The sequence below is a fragment of the Equus asinus genome, chromosome 20 (genome assembly GCF_041296235.1).
Source record: "Equus asinus isolate D_3611 breed Donkey chromosome 20, EquAss-T2T_v2, whole genome shotgun sequence".
Lineage (NCBI taxonomy): Eukaryota > Metazoa > Chordata > Mammalia > Perissodactyla > Equidae > Equus > Equus asinus.
The window spans coordinates 16728928-16747705 of record NC_091809.1 but is presented as its reverse complement, the minus strand read 5'-3'; the positions used below and the strand labels follow the sequence as shown (position 1 = coordinate 16747705).

General features: G+C 52.8%; 1 protein-coding gene across 9 annotated transcripts in view; it reads right to left on the bottom strand.

The window, feature by feature from the left end:
- Window positions 1-18208, bottom strand: part of ARHGEF18 (Rho/Rac guanine nucleotide exchange factor 18) — a 92619-nt gene extending 74411 nt beyond the window's left edge. Inside the window, exons 1-3 of one of the 9 annotated variants that reach the window (XM_070491846.1) lie at window positions 15877-16227; window positions 14838-14981; window positions 2587-2711 (exon numbers count right to left, since the gene is read on the bottom strand). In XM_070491846.1, the coding sequence (XP_070347947.1) occupies window positions 2587-2601 (15 nt within the window). In that variant the 5' untranslated portion in view covers window positions 2602-2711; window positions 14838-14981; window positions 15877-16227. Of the gene's footprint in view, window positions 1-2586; window positions 2712-3297; window positions 3413-10436; window positions 10489-14837; window positions 14982-15876; window positions 16251-18124 lie in introns of those variants that run through there. The other 8 variants (XM_070491848.1, XM_070491849.1, XM_070491844.1 and 5 more) reach the window with 8 other exon arrangements.
- Between the last annotated feature and the right edge of the window lie 570 nt (window positions 18209-18778).

Here is an 18778-nt window from a genome sequence, read left to right as displayed (position 1 = left end):
TTTAGATAAAAAGTCTTACGAAATGTGTAAAAAAAAAGAAAACGAAAAAAGAAAAAAGAAAAAGAAATCAAGAGGGCTTCCTGGAGGAAGAGACAGCGAGTGAAGCCCTGAGGAAGGAGTAGGAGTTGGCTGGGCAGAGGCTGTGGGTGAGGGTGTTCTGAGCGTCGGAAGAACAGGATGTTCAGACGGCTGTCGGTTTCTAACAACCAGCAAGAGTTCCTTACGGCTGGACGTGAGGAGGGTGGGGCAGGGAGGGCCGGTCAGTGGGCCCGGCGGGTCAAGGAAGGACTTAATCTCTGAATTCCAGACAATGGTGGTGGGAAGGCTGGAAGATTATACAAGATGCAGAGCCGAGATGGGTCTGGATGGGGCACGATGAAGGCTGGCGGAGCAGGAGGACACCCGTCCCAGCCACCTGGGCGACGGATAATGGTGGCCTCCGCCAGGGCAGTGGAGAATGAGGGAGAGTCGTGGACAGAGCTGAGGACTGTGCAGGCACAGTGGTCACAGGGCTTGGGGACAGAGCGGGGAGGGAGGGGGAAGGACAATGCCCTCCACTTCCTCCAGCTCTGCTGACCAGGTGGATGACGGTGACAGGGATGCGGGTGGAGGGGCTTATTTCTTGGTGGTGAGGTAGAGCCTGGCTGCGTGCTCCCAGGGCTCCCGTCTTCCCCAGGCGCTCTGTTCCTCCATAACCATCTCATCTGCCTGTGGTTCCTAGGGGTCCAGAGCCCCGGATGGGCCCATCACTGAACTTGAGTCCTAGTCCTATCTCTGTTCACCCTGAATCCTCTGTGACTCTTGGGAATGGATGGATTTCCTGCTTGGACCCCAGTGCCGTCTTCTGTAAAATGACAGGGGGGCATACGCAGAATGCCCTGTATGGTTTAACCGTAACAGACCCTCCTTCTGGAGTGTGGTGGGTGGTGTAAAATGCCACCCAGACCCCCTTCAGTGAGGACATGTTGCCCCAGATGCTGGCGGGCAGTGGGGAGCTGTCAATAGATGGCTGCCAGCTATCAGCTCCCTTCGGGGAAGACACAGCGGTTCCTGGGCAGTCCCCAGGCTGAGACTGATTGATGTGGGAACAGAATGGCTTGGCCATCTCAGCCAGACTTTGGACCACTCCACAGGGCTGCTGTGGCTCAGAGCTCGCTGTGGGAGAAAGCCTTTTCTTCCCTTTTCATCCATCCATCTACCCACCCATCCATCTAACCACCCTTCTGTCCATTCATCCATGCCATCTCATCCCTCCTTTCTTTCTTTTTGTTTTTTAGGAAGATTAGCCCTGAGCTAACTACTGCCAATCCTCCTCTTTTTGCTGAGGAAGACTGGCCCTGAGCTCACATCCGTGCCCATCTTCCTCTACTTTATATGTGGGACGCTTGCCACAGCATGGCTTTTGCCAAGCGGTGCTGTGTTCACATCCAGGATCTGAACCAGCGAACGCCGGGCCACCAAGAAGCGGAACGCGTGAACTTAACCGCTGCGCCACTGGGCCGGCCCCTCCTTTCTTTCTTTCTTCTTTCCTTCCTTCCATCCACCCACCCATATAACCATCTATCCACCCATTCATCCACTCTTCCATCCACCCACCCATCTATCCATCTACTCACCCACTCACAAACCCACCCGTCTAATCACCCTTCCATCCATCTATCCTTCCTTCCTTTCTTCTTCCCTTTCATCCATCCATCGATTCATCTCTTCAGTCCATCTACCCACCCAACCATTCATCTAACTACCCTTCCATCCATGACATCCCATCCTTCTTTCCTTCTATCCATTCATTCATCCACCCTTCTAACCATCCATCCATCCATCTTTCCATCCACCCATTCGCTCTTTCATCCACCCACCCTTCCATCCATCTACCCACCCACCCACCCATCTAACCACCTTTCCATCCATGCCAGCCCTTCCTTCCTACCTTCCTTCCCTCCTTCTTTCCTTCCATCCATCCATTCATCCACCCATCTAACCATCCATCCATTCGTCTATCCATCCACTCATTCAATGTTTCATCTACCCACCCTTACATCCATCTATCCTTACTTTCTTTCTTCTTCCCTTTCATCCATCCATCCATTCATCTCTTCCATCCATCTACCCACCCAACCACCCATCTAACCACCCTTCCATCCATGCCATCCCTTCCTTCCTTCTATTCATCCATTCATCCACCTATCTAACCATCCATCCATCCATCTATCCATCCACCCATTCACTGTTTCATCTACCCACCTTTCCATCCATCTACCCACCTACCCACCCATCTAGTCTTCCCTCCTCCCTCCCTCCCTTCCTTCCTTCATTCTGTCCATCCATCCCTTCTGTCCATCCTTCCTTCCTTCCATCCATTCATCCCCTTTCCCTTCTACTCATCCCTCCCTCCCTCTTCTTGTTCCAGAAAGGATTCCAGTTCCCTCCCCTATAAAACAGGATAATAGCTACTTGGCCAAGTTTTAATGAGCTTCCCCTGAAATAATGCACACCAAGTGCCTGGTAAAATGCAGGTGATAACAACGTGTACTTGCTGCCCCCCTTGCCATCAGCTGCTGCCCATCTCAGCAGTCACACACTTGCCTGCTCATCCTCCATGGCAGAGAAGAAGTCTGGGTGCTCAGGCCCCCAGGGTCCACTGCTGCTCTTGGTGGCCGAGGCTGCAGCTCCAGAGTCAAAAGGCTGGACACATGACTTGGGCTCAGAGCCTGAGGAGAAAGGAGGGACAAGGTGTCAGGGCTAAGCTGGGAGTCCTGAGGAGTCCTGAGCTCTGCATCTGCCACTGCTGTCCCTGGGCCTCAGTTTTCCCATCTATAGGATGGGGTGGTGGGGGAGGATGGTCTCAGTGATCTTTAGGGCAACATACATGCCACTGCTTCCTCATCCTGAGGCTGTGGCAGACATTTCTAATCAATCACAACTGATCCATTTGTCCCCTCAGAAGTCTTCCCAGCACACCGTTTTTGGCAGCTGTCTCCAGTTGATCCTAATTGGCTCATGAGATGAAATTGGTTGGTCATGCCTCCTCTAGCAAAAGTAGAGCGTTTGATAGAACGGGTCCCTAAGATCAAATGCAAGTGCCCAATGCCCACATTTGGAGGGTGTGTACTGGTTGAACTTCAAGCTGTCTCTTGTCCCTATATTGTACTTTGAGTTCCAGAGACCACTGGGTGGCATGGTATAGAGGAGAAAACAAGAGCTTTGGGGTCAACCAGACTGTGTCCTTTCCTGGACCTGCTATTAATGGTTGCACACCCTTGGGGAAGGCACCTGCCTGAGCCTCAGTTTCCTCACCTGCAGGGTGGGTGTGATGATGCCCACCTTTCAGGGCTTGGTGAAGATGCCAGGTCCCAGCATGTGTCAAGCATTATCCCATGGTACTTGGCCAGTCTTGGCCATTTTCCTTGCCTTCCAAGTCAGGAGGGTGCCCTGGCTTGATCTTGGGTCTTAGACGGAGCCCCTCTCTGTGGGAGGAGTGGGCATCCCCATCCCCCTGCCCCTGTCTGCTACAGCACGTCACCCCTGCCTATATGAATTCCCGGGGAGGCTCCCCACCACCTGCAGGATCTCTTGGCCCAGCCACTGATGTCCACCAGGATCTTCCTTCTGTGCCTTATCCTCGCCCCTGCAGGACCTGCTGCCTGAGACCCTCTCCCCCTAGTTCCTGCCCGAAGGCTGCCTGCATGAAGACCTCCCCCACCCCCTCCGGAAATCCCCACCCACCCCCCACCTACAGTGTCTCTCTCATGTGCATTTCATTTCATTGCATTGCCTTGATGTCTGGACTCCTTTCACTCCTCCATCCTTTCTGCAAAGACATTCTGGGCTCTGCTTAAACTAGGGAGGTGAGGGGAGAGTGGCTGCAGGTGAGGCTTGAGGAGGTGGGTGAAGGTGGAGGAGAGCAGACCAGTGGGGGGATGCGTGGAGGGACTAACCAGCACATTCGCAGTGAGAGAAACAGCTGGGGCAGTGATGGGGGTGGGGAGTGGGATGGCAGATGCCTTTGGAGTTAGGTCCCTGTTCATTCCATAGCTTGGGTCCCCTATGGCTGGGTGACCCCATGTCCCGATGTGCTGGGGACAGTACTAGTTAATGCTTCTGAGTCAAGGTAATTATTAGCAGTACCTCTTTCTCTGTCCAAAGGTTGTGGGTTGGGTGATACATTTTGTGGTCACCCTGTGTATAACCATAAGACAGGGGTGATGATGTCTGTCTATCTTGACGCTGGGTGAGCAGAGTGAGGGGGACGGCATGAGGCTGTCTGTGCCCGTTCATGTTCCCTCTCCTCTCAGCTGCGTCCCTACAAACACTGCCCCAAGTTTTGGGGGCCTGAAGCTCACACACTTCGGAGGATCCTTCTTTAAGAAAAAGAATACGTGGGGCCGGCCCGGTGGCGCAGCAGTTAAGTTCGCACGTTCCGCTTCTCGGCGGCCCGGGGTTCGCTGGTTCAGATCCCGGGTGCGGACATGGCACTGCTTGGCAGCCATGCTGTGGTAGGCGTCCCACGTATAAACTAGAGGAAGATGGGCACGGATGTTAGCTCAGAGCCAGGCTTCCTCAGCAAAAAGAGGAGGACCGGCAGTAGTTAGCTGAGGGCTAATCTTCCTCCAAAAAAAAGAAAAAGAGTACGAAATTATTGCTGGGGCCTCTGGGCGGTAGCAAGAATGGCAGAAATTAGCCAAGACAGAAATGAACCCACTTCATGAATAGGTGAATGAAAAGGGGTTACATACATGCATGCATGTGTGCAGAAAACCAAGGAGGTTGGAAAACAGTGTGGCAGTTCTTCAGAAAAAACCCAAAGAGTTACCATCTGACCCAGCCATTCTACTCCTTGGTCTATACCCATGAGAAATGAAAACATACGTCCATCTAAAGACTTGTCCATGATTGCTCATGGTAGCATTATTCAGAATAGCTAAAAAGTGGGAACAACCCAAATGTCCCTCCACTGGTGAATAGTTACCCAAAATGTGGTGCAACCATACAATGGAATAGTATTCAGCCATGAAAAAGAGTGAAGTTCTGACATATGCTACAATGTGGACGAACCTTGAAAACATAAGCAAAGAAGCGAGTCAACAAAGACCATAAGCTATGTGATTCCATTTATATAAAACATCCAGAATAGTGAATCTATAGAGACAGAACAGAGATTAGTGGTTGCCTAAGGCTGGGGGAGGGGTGTGTGGAATTATGGGGTGATAACTAAAGGATATGAGTTTCTATTGGGAGTGATGAAAATGTTCTAAAATTGATCGTGGTGATGGTTGCACAATGCTGTGAATATACTAAAAATCATTGAATTGTACATATTAAATGGGTGACTTGTATGGTGTGCAAATTATATCTCAATAAAGTTGTCACCAAAAAATTGCTGGGGCCCCTTGCAAAGCTTTGATGGGGTAGGTGCACATGGGGGTTCCAGCTCCATTCCCTTCAAGGTAAATGAGCCTTTGATGCCTTTGGCCTGCCACATGGCCTGACAATGTCATGGTTTCCTCCATCACTGCTTTCTCAGCTACCCGTCCAGGCTGGTCGAGGGACTCTGTTCTGCTGCCCTCATCATCTTTCATTTCTCACCTTCCTCACCCTGAAGCTGAGGCAGCATCTATGACTCAGGGAAACGTCGGAACAAAACAAGCAGTCTGTGAAGGAGGAGAAAAGCCAGATGTGGGGTGGGTCCTGGAGGCTGAAGGGAGCTTGAGAGGGGAGGGGGATCCTCCCAGAGGGGCAGGCCCATCCCTCCGCCAAGTCCCCCAGGGGCACCAGGAGAGCCTGCAGGGTCTGCCTCCTTCACTGGGCAGGGACTTTATGGAGTACTGAGGCCTCCCACTTTACAGAAGTGGAAACTGAGGCTCGGAGAGATGTATTGACTTGCTCAAGGTCACACCAGGCTGGTGAGAGGCAGAAGTGGGATGTGAACTGAGGTATTTTTGACTCCAAAGCAAGGGCTCATCACCACCAGACTGTCCTGTGGTGAGCTGATGACTCAATAGATGGATGGATGGGTAGAAGGTTGGCTGGATGAATGGATTGTTAGATGGATGGATGGACAGTTGGACGGATGCGTGGTTAGATGGATGGATGAATGTTTGGATGGATGAGTGGTTAGATGGATGGATGGATGGTTAGGTGGATGGATGGATGGTTAGATGGATGAGTGGTTAGATGGATGGATGGATGGTTGGATGGATGGGTGGTTAGATGGATGGATGGATGGATGGATGGATGGATGGATGGTTGAATGTTTGGATGGATGAGTGGTTAGATGGATGGATGGATGGTTGGATGGATGAGTGGTTAGATGGATGGATGGATGGATGGATGGATGGATGGATGGTTGAATGTTTGGATGGATGAGTGGTTAGATGGATGGATGGATGGTTGGATGGATGAGTGGTTAGATGGATGGATGGATGGATGGTTGGACAGTTAGCTAGCTGGCTGGCTGGCTGGATGAGTGGCTAGACAGTTGGCTGGCTGGTTGGTTTGATGGATGAATGGGTGAATGACGGGATGGATGGTTCGATGAAAGGATGGAGGGATAGTTAGATAGATGAATAGTAAGATGAATGGTTAGAGGGATGGATGGATGGATAGTTGGGTGGATGAATGGATGGGTGGGTAGTTGGGTGGATAGGCGATGCGGTAGTACTCAAAGGCAGTGATCATTACATTCAGAAGTTGGCTTTCTGAGGGGAGGAGATGGAGAGAGGTGGAGATGGAAGGGGGGCAGAATTGTGTCAGAGAAACCAGGCAAGAAAGAGACCAAGGTGAGACACAGCATGCACACATTATATACACGCTGATTATATTTTGGGGAATGAATGAAAAAGAATGGCCAGAATGGGTCACTGGAGCAAGTGAGGGGAAGGGGCAGTGGGGGGCCCTGCCCCGGGGAACCTCCCTGGATGTCCTAACCTCCCTCTCCCGGTTGTGTCTGCCTCCCCCAATCCAACCCCACCATTTTCCCAGGAAGCCCCATCAGGCACCCAGACAGCCAGTTACAAAGCTTAAGAGGGGCGCAAAAAGGCCCTTCACCTTATGCCCCCCAGGGCTGAAGACTGGAAGGACCCTGTCAGGGAGTCACTCTCGACCCCCCACCCCTGTTTTTCTCACTTGTCTGGAAGGAGCCATCCATCAGCCTGGATTCAGGTCTAAAGAAGCCTCTTCCACCCGCAGCCCCCACAGCACCAGCCACAAAAGTGTGTAAGAGTCACTCCTGGTCCCACAGCTCACTGCCCCTGCCCAGGCACGATGACAGGGTGGGCCAGGCGGCCAGGAGCAGGTAGACCCCTTCCTTAGGACCTGGTTCACAGGCAGGCAGCTTGGTGATCTGCGGCTAATGCACTAATTCTCTAGCATTGCCATCCACTGGTGGATTTAAGAACCCTCCCTAGGCCCGCTGGCTGCCCACACTGGTGGCTTTGTCCACTGGGCAGAGCACATGGCACAGGTGGCCTTAGAACAGAACTGGTTTTAAATCTGACTCCTCCAGGGTGTACTTGCTGTGTGACCTTGAGCAAGTCACTCAACCTCTCTGAGCCCAACTTCATGAGGGCTCAACAACTAGCAGCAACATCCATCATTATGACTGCTCTTCTATTGCATCTCTGTCCCCAGGCCACCCTCTTTCTCCCCAACCCCAGCCACCACATCCCCTGATCTTCCCCTCTCCTCCAGCGCAGCGCCCCGCACACAGTAGGCTTTCAAGGACAGCCTGTGGAATGAACAAGTTAATGAATCTTCTCACCAGCCCCGCTCCTGCGCAGACACTCACTGCCACCCTTAACAGGCACTCGGCTCATGCTGCCGATGCTGGCCAGGACTTGAGGCTGAGCAGAGGGGCTGGCCTGACAGGGAGGGGCTCATGTAGGTGTGGAGGCCACAGGGGACTCTTGTCACTCTGTCCCCTACCCCCTGTCTGGTTATCTTCAAGGACTAGACGCCTCCTGAGATTTAAGGGGAAGTGTCTTTTTGCAACAGCGATTCACCAGGCCTTGGAGGGTATAAGACAAGGGACTTTCCAGTCCCCACAGAGGTAAACTGAGGCCCTGGGCCTGAGAGGGGTCCCCCAGCCAATGTGTGTGTGTGTGTTTGAGGGGGTTGTCTCTCAGAACCCCTGCGGTCTCTAAGTCCTGCCTTTGCTGCCTCCCTGAGCCTCTGCTCTGCAGCCACCCAGCGGCGCACAGCAGCCGGAACCCCCAGGAAGCCGCTGGGCTGCCCTAGGGAATTCTGAGCTGTTCTGGGGCAGACTCTCCTTCTGCAAATTTGCCTCGTGAGACGAGTTCCTGGGGAGACTTTTCCTCTGAGAAAAGAGGGACCCCATGAGTGTGTGATGTTCTGAGGGACCCCGGGGCAGCCAGGGGTCATGGAATCTGGGGCTGGCTTGGGCAGAGTCCATGCCCTGGGGCCGAGGAAAGGCTCGAGGCGGGATGGGGGGCAGGCTGACTAGGGTGCCCTGCAGCCTTACCTCTCTTGAAGGCCCACCGCTTCAGCCACAGCTTGGAGAGGGCTGGCCAGGAGTGGTTGAGCCCCGAGTTAGCCATGGGGGCCACGCACCGCTGCCTCGGAGAATGTGCGTTAGGAGTAAGGGATGAAGCAGGAGCTGGGCAGGGACTCCCTGCCAGGATGGGGCTGCCAGCAAGAGAGGCGGAGACTGCCGCCAGGCGCTGCCAGATGCATCAGCTGATGCGAGCCTGGGGCTGGGCAGGGGGGCTGCTGGTTCTGGCTGGGGAGGGGGGTGGTGGTGCCTGGGACTTCAGCCTGGGGGGAGGCCAAGCCCTTATCTCCATCCCCACCCCCTAGTCTTACAAGCCTCTATCCTGGCTTGACAAGACATTCCTAGGAGGAGCCGAAGGATGCTGTGTGAAGGATGGTGACATTGGGGGTCCTCAGGCAACACAGCCCGGGTCCTGAGGTGCGCCTAGGTGTGCATGAATGTCTGAGTGTAACGTTATCCAGTTGATTTTTTAAATCTCTGCAATCTTCTCTGTGTGTCTGGATGCCCATCAGTATCTCTGTGTGTGTGCCCCATTGGGTCTTTTTTTTTTTTTTGAGGAAGATTAGCCCTGAGCTAACTACTGCCAATCCTCCTCTTTTTGCTGAGGAAGACTGGCCCTGAGCCAACATCCGTGCCCATCTTCCTCTACTTTATATGTGGGACGCCTACCACAGCATGGCGCGCCAAGCGGTGCCATGTCCACACCCGGGATCCGAACCGGCGAACCCTGGGCTGCCGAGAAGCGGAACATGCAAACTTAACCACTGCGCCACCAGGCCGGCCCCTGTGCCTATGTTTTTGATGGTGCATTTTTGCATCAACATCTAGAGTGTGTGTTTTTGGATCTGTGAGTCTTGAGTGTCGACTTGTCTATGTGGGGTGTCTATGACCATTTAAGGGATTTCCCCCCCTAATTTGATGGCAATATAATTGACCTACAGCCCTGTATAAGTTTGAAGTGTGCAGCGTAATGACTTGACTTCCCTATATTGTGAAACGATTGCCACAGTAAGTTTAGTTATTGTGACATCCATCATCTCATATAGATACAAAAAGAGAAAGAAAATTTTTTTTGTCATAGTGAAAACAACTTTCAAATAGACCACACAGCAGGGTTACCTATAGTCACACGCTGTACGTTGCCACCCCGGGACTTATTTATCATATAACTGGCAGTTTGTCCCACCCCTGGTCTCCACGAATCTGATCTCATTTTCTGAGGTTTTTTTTAGATTTCACGTATAAGTGAGATCATACGGTATTTATCTTTCTCTGACAGACTTAGTTCCCTTAGCACGATGCCCTCGAAGTGCGTGCATGCTGTTGCAGATGCCAGGATTCTCTTCTTTTTTATGGCTGAACGATATTATGCAGTCGATTTGTCAAATCTCTGCAATCCTACGCGTGTGGGTGTCTGGATACCCATCAGTATCTGTGAGGTTGGATCTGCACGACTTATCTGGGGCTGGGGGAGATCTTCTGATATCTGTGAAGGCGTTTTGGCGTCTGCCTGGGTTTTTGTGTGTCTAGGCGTTTGCGTCTTTATCTCTGAACGTATCCGTGGGGTGTGTGTCTGCAGGTGCTCCAGCCGGCACGCCAGCCAGAGCACGCCCTTGCAAGCGCTGCCCCCTGGAGGTGGACCCTCCTGACTTGCATTGTCACTCGTGTCTGCAAAATTCCCAGCTGTCACTTCTCTCTTCAGGGAGCTCTCATTCTCCTCCCCTCTTCTCAGAGAGTTATCCACACTCCTGTCTTTACCTGCACACACCTACTCGGCTCCACAGCCCACTGCAGTCTTATTTCCATCTCCTCCAGTCTTCTAGCTGTCTCTCAGGCTAAATCCAACGGGCACTTATAAGTCTCACCTTTACTGGACACCTCTGACCACTCCCTTCCTGAAATCCAATGTTCCCACAATGCTACATACCCCACCTTCCTCTGTGTGCCCCTTCTCGGTCTCCCATCCTGACTTGGCTCGTCTTCCTTTCTCTTCTTGACCTTGAAACTCTGTGTTCCCAAGGCTCTCTGATTGGCCACTTCGTGCTCTCCCCGCTGGCTCTGGTGACCCCCTCTGCACCTCCCTCATGACTTCAGCCATCACATTGTGAGTAGGTGACCGCTGAGTCTTTCACTCACAGAAAGACATAAAAACACTCTATACACCAACACCCAACACACTCTCCAGCACACGTAGACAATGGCAGACACACACACACATAATCAGACATACGTTCACACAGACACACACAGATATGCACAAACAGCCAGACGTATACACAGAAATCCAGAGGACAGCTCCTCTGCTGTGCTCTGGGTTTTAATTCCTCATCTCCCATCACACGTCTTTCCCTGGACCTCTCTTAGGTCTCCCAGACCTCTAGATGGGGAGCAGGTAGGAAAAGTTCAGGGAAATATAGGGCAATGAGAAGCCAGGAGGGACCTCCATCAACCCGATGGTACCAGAGGCAAGGATCCAGGAGTCCAGAATCAGAGAAACACAGAATCTAGAGCAGAGTTAGCAAAGGGGGCTTGCTAAAAATCTTCCTGTAAAAGGGATATCTACTTCTATCAATGGCAGGCTAGCTTATTGTAGATTTACCCTCCTACCAAGAACAGCTAGAAAAGCTGGACAAAATTGGAAGGAAAAAAAACCACACTCAATTTGAAGGCTTTGGCAGCCAGACTTGGAGGGGGTCAAGATTCTGGAAGGAAGAGAAGCCCTAGAGATGAAGTAGACATAAGGCACTGCTTTTTTTCTCAGGAATGAGTTGTTGATATGGATGCAGTGCTTACATGACTGTGGAGCAGACCAGAAAGAGGCTAAGAAGCTAAGTGTAGCTTCTGGCAACCTTCTAGGGCTGGAGGAACAGACATTGGAATTCAGAGCCCATAAAGAGGAGAGAGTTGGGACCCCCAGAAGACTGCGTGCTATGAGCAAGGGGGGACCAGAAATAGACCAATCCTCACCAAGACCAAAATCCAGCTTCAAGTCAGTTAATTGACTAAAGTGATCTGGCCTTACTCTCCCCGCCCGGCAGGAGAAAAAGTAAATCCTCTCTGGAGGAAAATAACACCATGAAGAGCCACCAATGGTATCTAAGGATTTTCATAAATGATAGCTAGCATTCAATCGAAAATTACCACACACACCAGGAGATAGAACCTCACAACCTAAAACCAGGAAGAAAAACAGACAACAGCAACAGATCCACAGAAGATACAGATGCTGGATTTAAAAGTCCAGCATAATGAGACATGGGGATGGGTTGGTCTCGTGTAAAAGGTCAGGGGGAAGGGATATTTCCAGGTATACCCTCCATGCACAGGATCAAATGTACCCACCTAATGGAGAGTTTTGATATAGATTTGGGAGATGACTTCTACCATGGTTCCACTGCCCAATTTTTCTTATTTCATTAGGGCCAGAATTGACCACAGTGTTCCTAGAGTACTGGATCGGGAACATGTGGTTCCCACCTTGAGCTGTTGGGCTGATTGTGAAGTTGTGGGGAGGAGGCTGGGTGGCATTGCATGGGTGGGAGTAATTGGAGGCAGAGGGCCAAGTGACTTTAGTGTCTCAAGTTTAAATGCTCTGGTTTTATCGTATGTATGTACCAGAAGGAGACCCAGATGACATTTACCACTTGGATTGTCTCCCCTGAGCCTGATGCTAGTTATCATAAGTAGTAAATAGCCCCTTGTCCTTCCAAAAGGTGATCTTCTTGTCCTGGGTGTTACTAGATTGTAGAAAAGAACAGGTGAAGAGACTGGATGGGGATGCAGGGTATAGAATGTACTCCATCTTGATAAAGGCGTCCACCATCTTGGTGGAGATAGCCACCATGTTGGTGAGGGCATCCACCATCTTGGTAAGGTCATCTGCCATGTTGGTCAGGGCATCACTGTCTTAATGAGAATGAGAGTCTGCCATGTTAATGAGGTCTTTCACCATCTTGTTGATGGTGACTGTCATCTTCTTAAGGGTACTGTCTTTTCACACAATGGTGTCCTGGCCCCTCGAAAGAGGAGATTCTAGAAAAGACTTCATGACAGGGTCCCATGAATCCATTAGTGAACCCAGCAGAGAATGGCTGAATTGGTCCAGGCCAGAAAAGCCACTCAGTTGACCCAACAAATTGTGAGCTAAATAAGTGACTATCATTTTAAGCTACAAAATTTTGGGGTGCAGTACAGGGCAATGCAGGGTGCTCTGGTTATCTATTGCTGCATAACAAGTCACTCCCAAACCTAGTGGATTAAAACAACAACAATCATTTATTATGTCTCAAGATTTCTACGGGATAGGAATTCAGGAGTGGCTTGACTGGGTGGTTTTGGCTTGGGGTCTCTTGTGAGATTCTAAGTCAGACATGGGCTGGGGCGGGACCATCTGGAAGGCATCTTTGCTCACATGATTGGGAAGACTTACACAGCTGGGGCTCCTTGGGCATCTCTTTTGATCTCTATGTGGTCTTTTCTCATGGTCTCTCCTGCACGGTATCCTCAGGGAAGCCGGACTTCCCACTTGGAGACTCAGGATTCCAAATATCCACATCCCGAGAGAGACAGAAAGAGAGCCAGCCAGGCAGAAGCTACCTTATTATGACCTAGCATCACTTCTGCTGGTCCTTATTAGTTGGGGGAATCAGGAAGGACTGCCCAGGTCCAGGGGGAGGAGATTCCACCTTGACTCCTCTTCTTGATGAGGAAAGGCAAGATTCTGCAGGAGCGTGTGGCCCTGAAGTCCAGGTGGGCAGGTGCGGGTACAGGTAAGACCCTGGTCAACGGGAGGGGATGTCAAAGAGGGGGCCGGGTGTGTGGGTCATGCCAGCCTTCACCAGGGGTGACACAACAGCAACGCAACCTAACATTTAACAAGAGCTGAGCTTATGTTGTGCCGGGTACTGGTCTAAGTGTTTTACGCCAATAGGCTCATCTAGTCCTCACAACCACCCTACCATGGGGTGATGGTGGGGGTGCTTCCACTGCTTCCATTCTACAGATGAGGAAACTGAGACACAAGGAGGTTAAGTAACAAACATCTCAAACACAGCTTCTCTCAACTCAACCAACATCCCCCACCGCCATCCCATCAATCAAGCTGAAAGCAGCACCTTGTCCTGGACTCCTTTTGGACCTGAACCCCCTCTAGAGCCACCAAATGGTCCCCAAGTCCTGTCCCCAGTCCTCTTCCTCCCTCTGCGTCCTCCTTGCCCTGATCTGGTCCAGCCTCCGTCGCCTCCTGAGAGCATCTCCCTTCCCCTTATCTCTCCCCTTCACTCCAGTTCCTCCTCCATGGGGGGCTCCCAAGGGACCTTCTCAAAAGAACCCCATTGCTGTGCTCTGCCCCTTCGGTGGCTGATACTCAGCCTCAAGCAGAGTCCAAGGAGGTGGTTGCCATCTCTGTCTAGCCTCCTTTCAGGAGCCCACCTTGCGTACTCAGTAGAGGTTAGTCCACCATTTGGCCCCCTTTTTGAGCGCGGCACAGGAAGTTTCTAAGGGTGCATACATGGCGCATGGATGAGACCACTCAGGGAAGCAAAGCCTTAGGGCAGGGACAGTGTATGAGGGAATGGGCAATGCTGACAATCTTTCCTGAGCTCCCACCACATGCCGGCCAGCCCTGGTGGTCTAGTGCTTAAGATCTGGCACTTTCACTGCCACAGTCTAGGCTCATTTCCTCGTCAGGGAACCACATCACCTGGCTGTGGTTGTCATCCTGCGGGGGCTGTGTGTTATTGTGATGCTGAAAGTGGTGCCACTGGGATTTCAAATACCAGTAGGGTCACCCAGGGAGGACAGGCTTCAGCAGAGCTTCCAGACTAAGACAGACAAGGAAAAAGGGCCTGGCCACCCCCTTCCAAAAAAGTCGGCCATGAAAGCCCATTGGATAACAGCAGGGCATTGTCTGATAGAGCCTCCGACGGTGAGCGGGTGGCGCAGAAAGACCGGGCAGAGTTCTGCTCCGCGGTCCACAGAGTCGCTGGGAGTCAGAATCTACTTGACGGCATTAATAAAAAAAACCGTGCTAAGATTTTGCACACAAAGCCTACCACAATCCTTTTATAGGGGAGCAAAAGGAAGGCCAGAGTGGTGAAGCCAGTTGCCCACGGCCACACAGAGACGGGGGATGGGGATCTGAACGCGCAACGGGCCACCACAGACATCCTAGCGCCTTCAACAGCAGTACTGAGTGCTGGCATGTGTCCAGCCCTGTGTCAGGAGCTGGAGGACCAGGAGGGCACATGAAGAATGGTCCAGACCAGACACACTGATGGGTTTGCAATTGACATCCTACCGGTGTTTGAAGGAGCAGTAGAAAGCCTACCTGTGCCAGGAAGCTCTCTCAGAGGGGCTCTCGAGGGGGGCCGAGAGTGGGGGCAGAGCTCCCTCGGCTGCGCTCGCTGGTCAAGCCCTTTTCCTCAGAACCGCAGGTGACCGGGCCAGCGGAGTGCCGTGAAGAATCAGCCTCCTGAGCATGGCATTCAAGGCCTTCCCTGAGGTGTCCCCCAGCCTAACTCACCAGCTCCATCCTTCCTGGCCCCAGCTGTCCACTCCAAATTCACCTCCTCCCGGCTGCTCCTGGGCCACCTTCCCCGACCCAGGGCACGTGAAGCCCTCACATAGGTCGTGTGACACGGGGGCCGAAAGGAAGCAGCCAGCTTGGGTGTGCCTTGCACAAACCACAGCCTTCCTCCTCCCGTCTCACCCCACCCCAAGCAGCCAGGGGTGTGCGGCGGCTCCCCGAGGTGGGCCACGGTGGGAGCCAGGGGGCACCTCCCGGGGGTGGGGGCCCCAATGTGGAGGGCTGCCCAGAGGAAGATCCTCCTATTTGGATGACCTCGGGAGACCGGGGCGAGGCCATTCTTGGGGCTGGCTCTCCGACAGCAGCCTTAAACGGGAGCTTGTTTTGAAAGTCACTCTCCTCAGCTCCACCCTTTGAATTCTGCTTCAGGGAGGTCTGTGGTCCCCCACCCCCCGGAATCTCCAGTTTAAGAAGCAAAACGTGCCTGGTGACCCTGCCACAGGGAGCCTAAGCCCCGCGTTCACCCCCTGTCCCTTGTCCCCCATGCAGACTTTGGCTACAAGGGGCTTCATCCTCCTGACTTACTTGGTTGTCCATCATGGACCCAGCCCCCTGAGGTGGCCTTTTAGGACCACAGATCTCTGCAGAGCAAACACGGGAGCCAAACAGCCTCCCCCACCCACTCAGGAAGCAGGCTGACTATAAGATGGAGAGACACCGTGGATGTCTCTCTGTCCGCGGCTCCTCAGGCCCCCACGGGCCCCCTGTGCTCGGTCTGTGTTGGTCTGTCTGTCCCTCACCGCCCCTCCACCCCCGTCCCCACGCAATAATCGTCACTCACCAGATGGAGCCTTGTCCTCACTGCTGCAGGTACCCAGCCTGGCTACCAGCTGCTGCAGCCCCCACGACCCATGGCTAGGGCTCCAGCCGGCCCAAGGGGTGCATCAGCGGGCCAGATCCCGGGGTAACCACAGGGTGACCCAACTCTGCCCTGACTTCCTCTTCCTCAACCGCCCTCCCGCCTGCCCGGCGCCTCCCTCCCCGGCCGCGGGCTGCGGGAGGGTCTGAGCAGAGCACAGCACTGGGGTCTAGATGCGGGAGCCCCCCTCGCCGCTCAGCCCTGTGCATGCAGGCGTCCTAACGAGGTGGGTGGCGAGCAGGGCAGCCTCAGCACCCTCACCCCCACCCTGACAGCTTCCTCCGGAACTAACTGCCAAGAAAGAATGGGGCGCCGTGGCCTCCCCCGGGCACACGGGTTCACAGACAGAGACTCACAGGGACGCCCATGAACACACACTGGCTCGTGGGTACGCACGGGGAGACGGAGGCACACACGGTGACACGGGGCACGTGGAGTCACCTGGGTCCCCGTGGCGTGCTGGTAAATGTTTAACAACCACCCCTCTGACCAAAAAAAGAAGTCCTGCTGTGTAGCATTTGCCAATTCCTGTGGTGTGGAGACTCCCATCACGGCTGATCTCAACTGCCACCCTGATGTCACTGAGCGTGGAATTAGGAAGAACCGCTCAGACTTGGCTCTGGCTCGTGGCTGGAGTGGGTAGTCAGGTACATGGGTTCACGCAGAGAGACTGGGCCCCAGGAGAGAGGCTGTGGGTCCAGAGAGACATGGGGTGTGCAGACACAGTGGCATGCACAGAGCCCCCTGGGTGCACACGGGGCACACTCAGCCTCCTCTGTGCTCAGAGGCAGGTGGATACACAGGCATGCACAGCATTAGGAACGGAGCCACGTGAAGTCACACGCAGGCACACTGGAGCGCACACCCGGACTCCGAGGCCAGAAGGAGCCCGCGAAGAGACACAAAGACAGGTAGAGCCAGCTCCTCCTGTTAAATGTTCACGGATTTTGCAAACTGGTTGTAAAATGCAGCCATCATCAAAAATGCAATTATAGGAGCCGGCCCGTGGCGTAGCGGTCAAGTTCACATGCTCCACTTTGGCAGCCTGGGTTCGCAGGTTCGGATCCCAGGCACAGACCTACACCGTTTATCAGCCACACTGTGATGGCATCCTACATATAAAGTAGGGGAAGATTGGCACAGATGTTAGCTCAGGGCCAATCTTCCTCAACAAAAAAAAGAGGAAGATTGGCAACAGATGTGAACTCAGGGCTAATCTTAGCAAAAAAAAAAAAGTAATTATATAAATTTACTGTTCAATAAATTATGTTAAGAACACAGGTAATGTCCACTCGAATCTGTCACATGTACTTAATGCCACTGAACCATATGCTTACCAACAAAGTGGTAAATTTTATGTCATGTATGTTTCACTATCATAAAATAAAAAGCAGTTCATCACTCCTGAATTATTTTGCTACTTTTTTTTCTTTTCCATACTTTTGGTGGAAATACTATATAACGGGGTGCAGCTGCAAATCTCCTTCCAACTCTGGGTTTGGTGACATCATTGGTACTTAGAAATTGGCCGTGGTGAAAGGATTTACACCATGGGAATTGGCAAACCAGAGAGAGCCGGTTGTTAACCATTTACCAGCACACCACTGCATGCAGGTTCACACACATGCATCTGTGACACCACGTACGGTCACACATCTGGACCCAGGAGCCCGCAAAGGCACCCACAGGACACTAGAGACACAAGCACGCACAATAGGTATGAATCCACAGGGACACACCCAGAGAGGAGCATGCAAGGAGACACAGAATCACAGAAAGGTGTGCTCATGGACACACGGTCACACATGAGCACACACCATCCTATGGACACACCGAATGGACATGAAGACACACACACAACGAATACCCCTGGACACACATTTGGCCACATAATGACTAAAACACGCACACACATATACACACATGGAGACACACACTGGTCACCCCCTTGAAAACCACAAACACACAGACCCAGAGACCCCTCGACACAAACCCTTGCTGACTCCACACTTGTCCTCAGGGACGCACAGAGGACTGTCCACAGAAACGCACAAACACAAGCACACACAGGACACAAGGAGACACAGAAAGACACAGATTCACATGCACAACACATTCTGTAACCAGATGATTCTTTGTACAATGCAACACACATTTATTAAGCACCTACTCTATGCCGGGCACTTCTGTAGACGTGGGACGTTGGTGAAGACAGACACCACACCCTGTTCTGGGGGAGCTCATGCTCCAGTGAGCTCCTGTGAACCAGGAAACAGACCCACAGGTGATGTCAGATGGTGTTAACTGTGACAGGAAGTAAACATCACGATGTGACAGAGACTGGGTGGGGGTGGCGGCTGCCTTAGCCGGGGAGTCAGGGGTCGGGGAAGGCCACTGCAGCTGAGACCTCAGGAAAGGCCATTGGAGCTGGTACCTGAATGCCCAGAAGGAGTCAGGCGTGCAAATGAAGATCTCGGGGAAGCGCATTCTGGGTGGCAGGCAGCCCAAGGGCAAAGAGGAGGAGGCAGGACTGAGCTGGGGCTGTTGGAGGAAGAGGAGGAGGCCAGCGTGGATGGAGCGAGGCTGGAGAGAGGCTGGAGGGGGACAGTCATAGCAGGGGAGGCCTGGGGGTGGGGTCAGACCCACAGGACTCGGGGGCACAGAGCATAAATGTGGTTGATGGGCCCCATTGGAGGGGTGTAAGCAGGGAATGAAGGGGCAGAGGTGGGAACGAGATGGCTCAGAGGATGCAGGAGCCCCACAAAGACGCCATCACCGGGCAGCACTGGGAGGGGAGGCGGGTTTAGGGTCCTCTGTCCCAGTG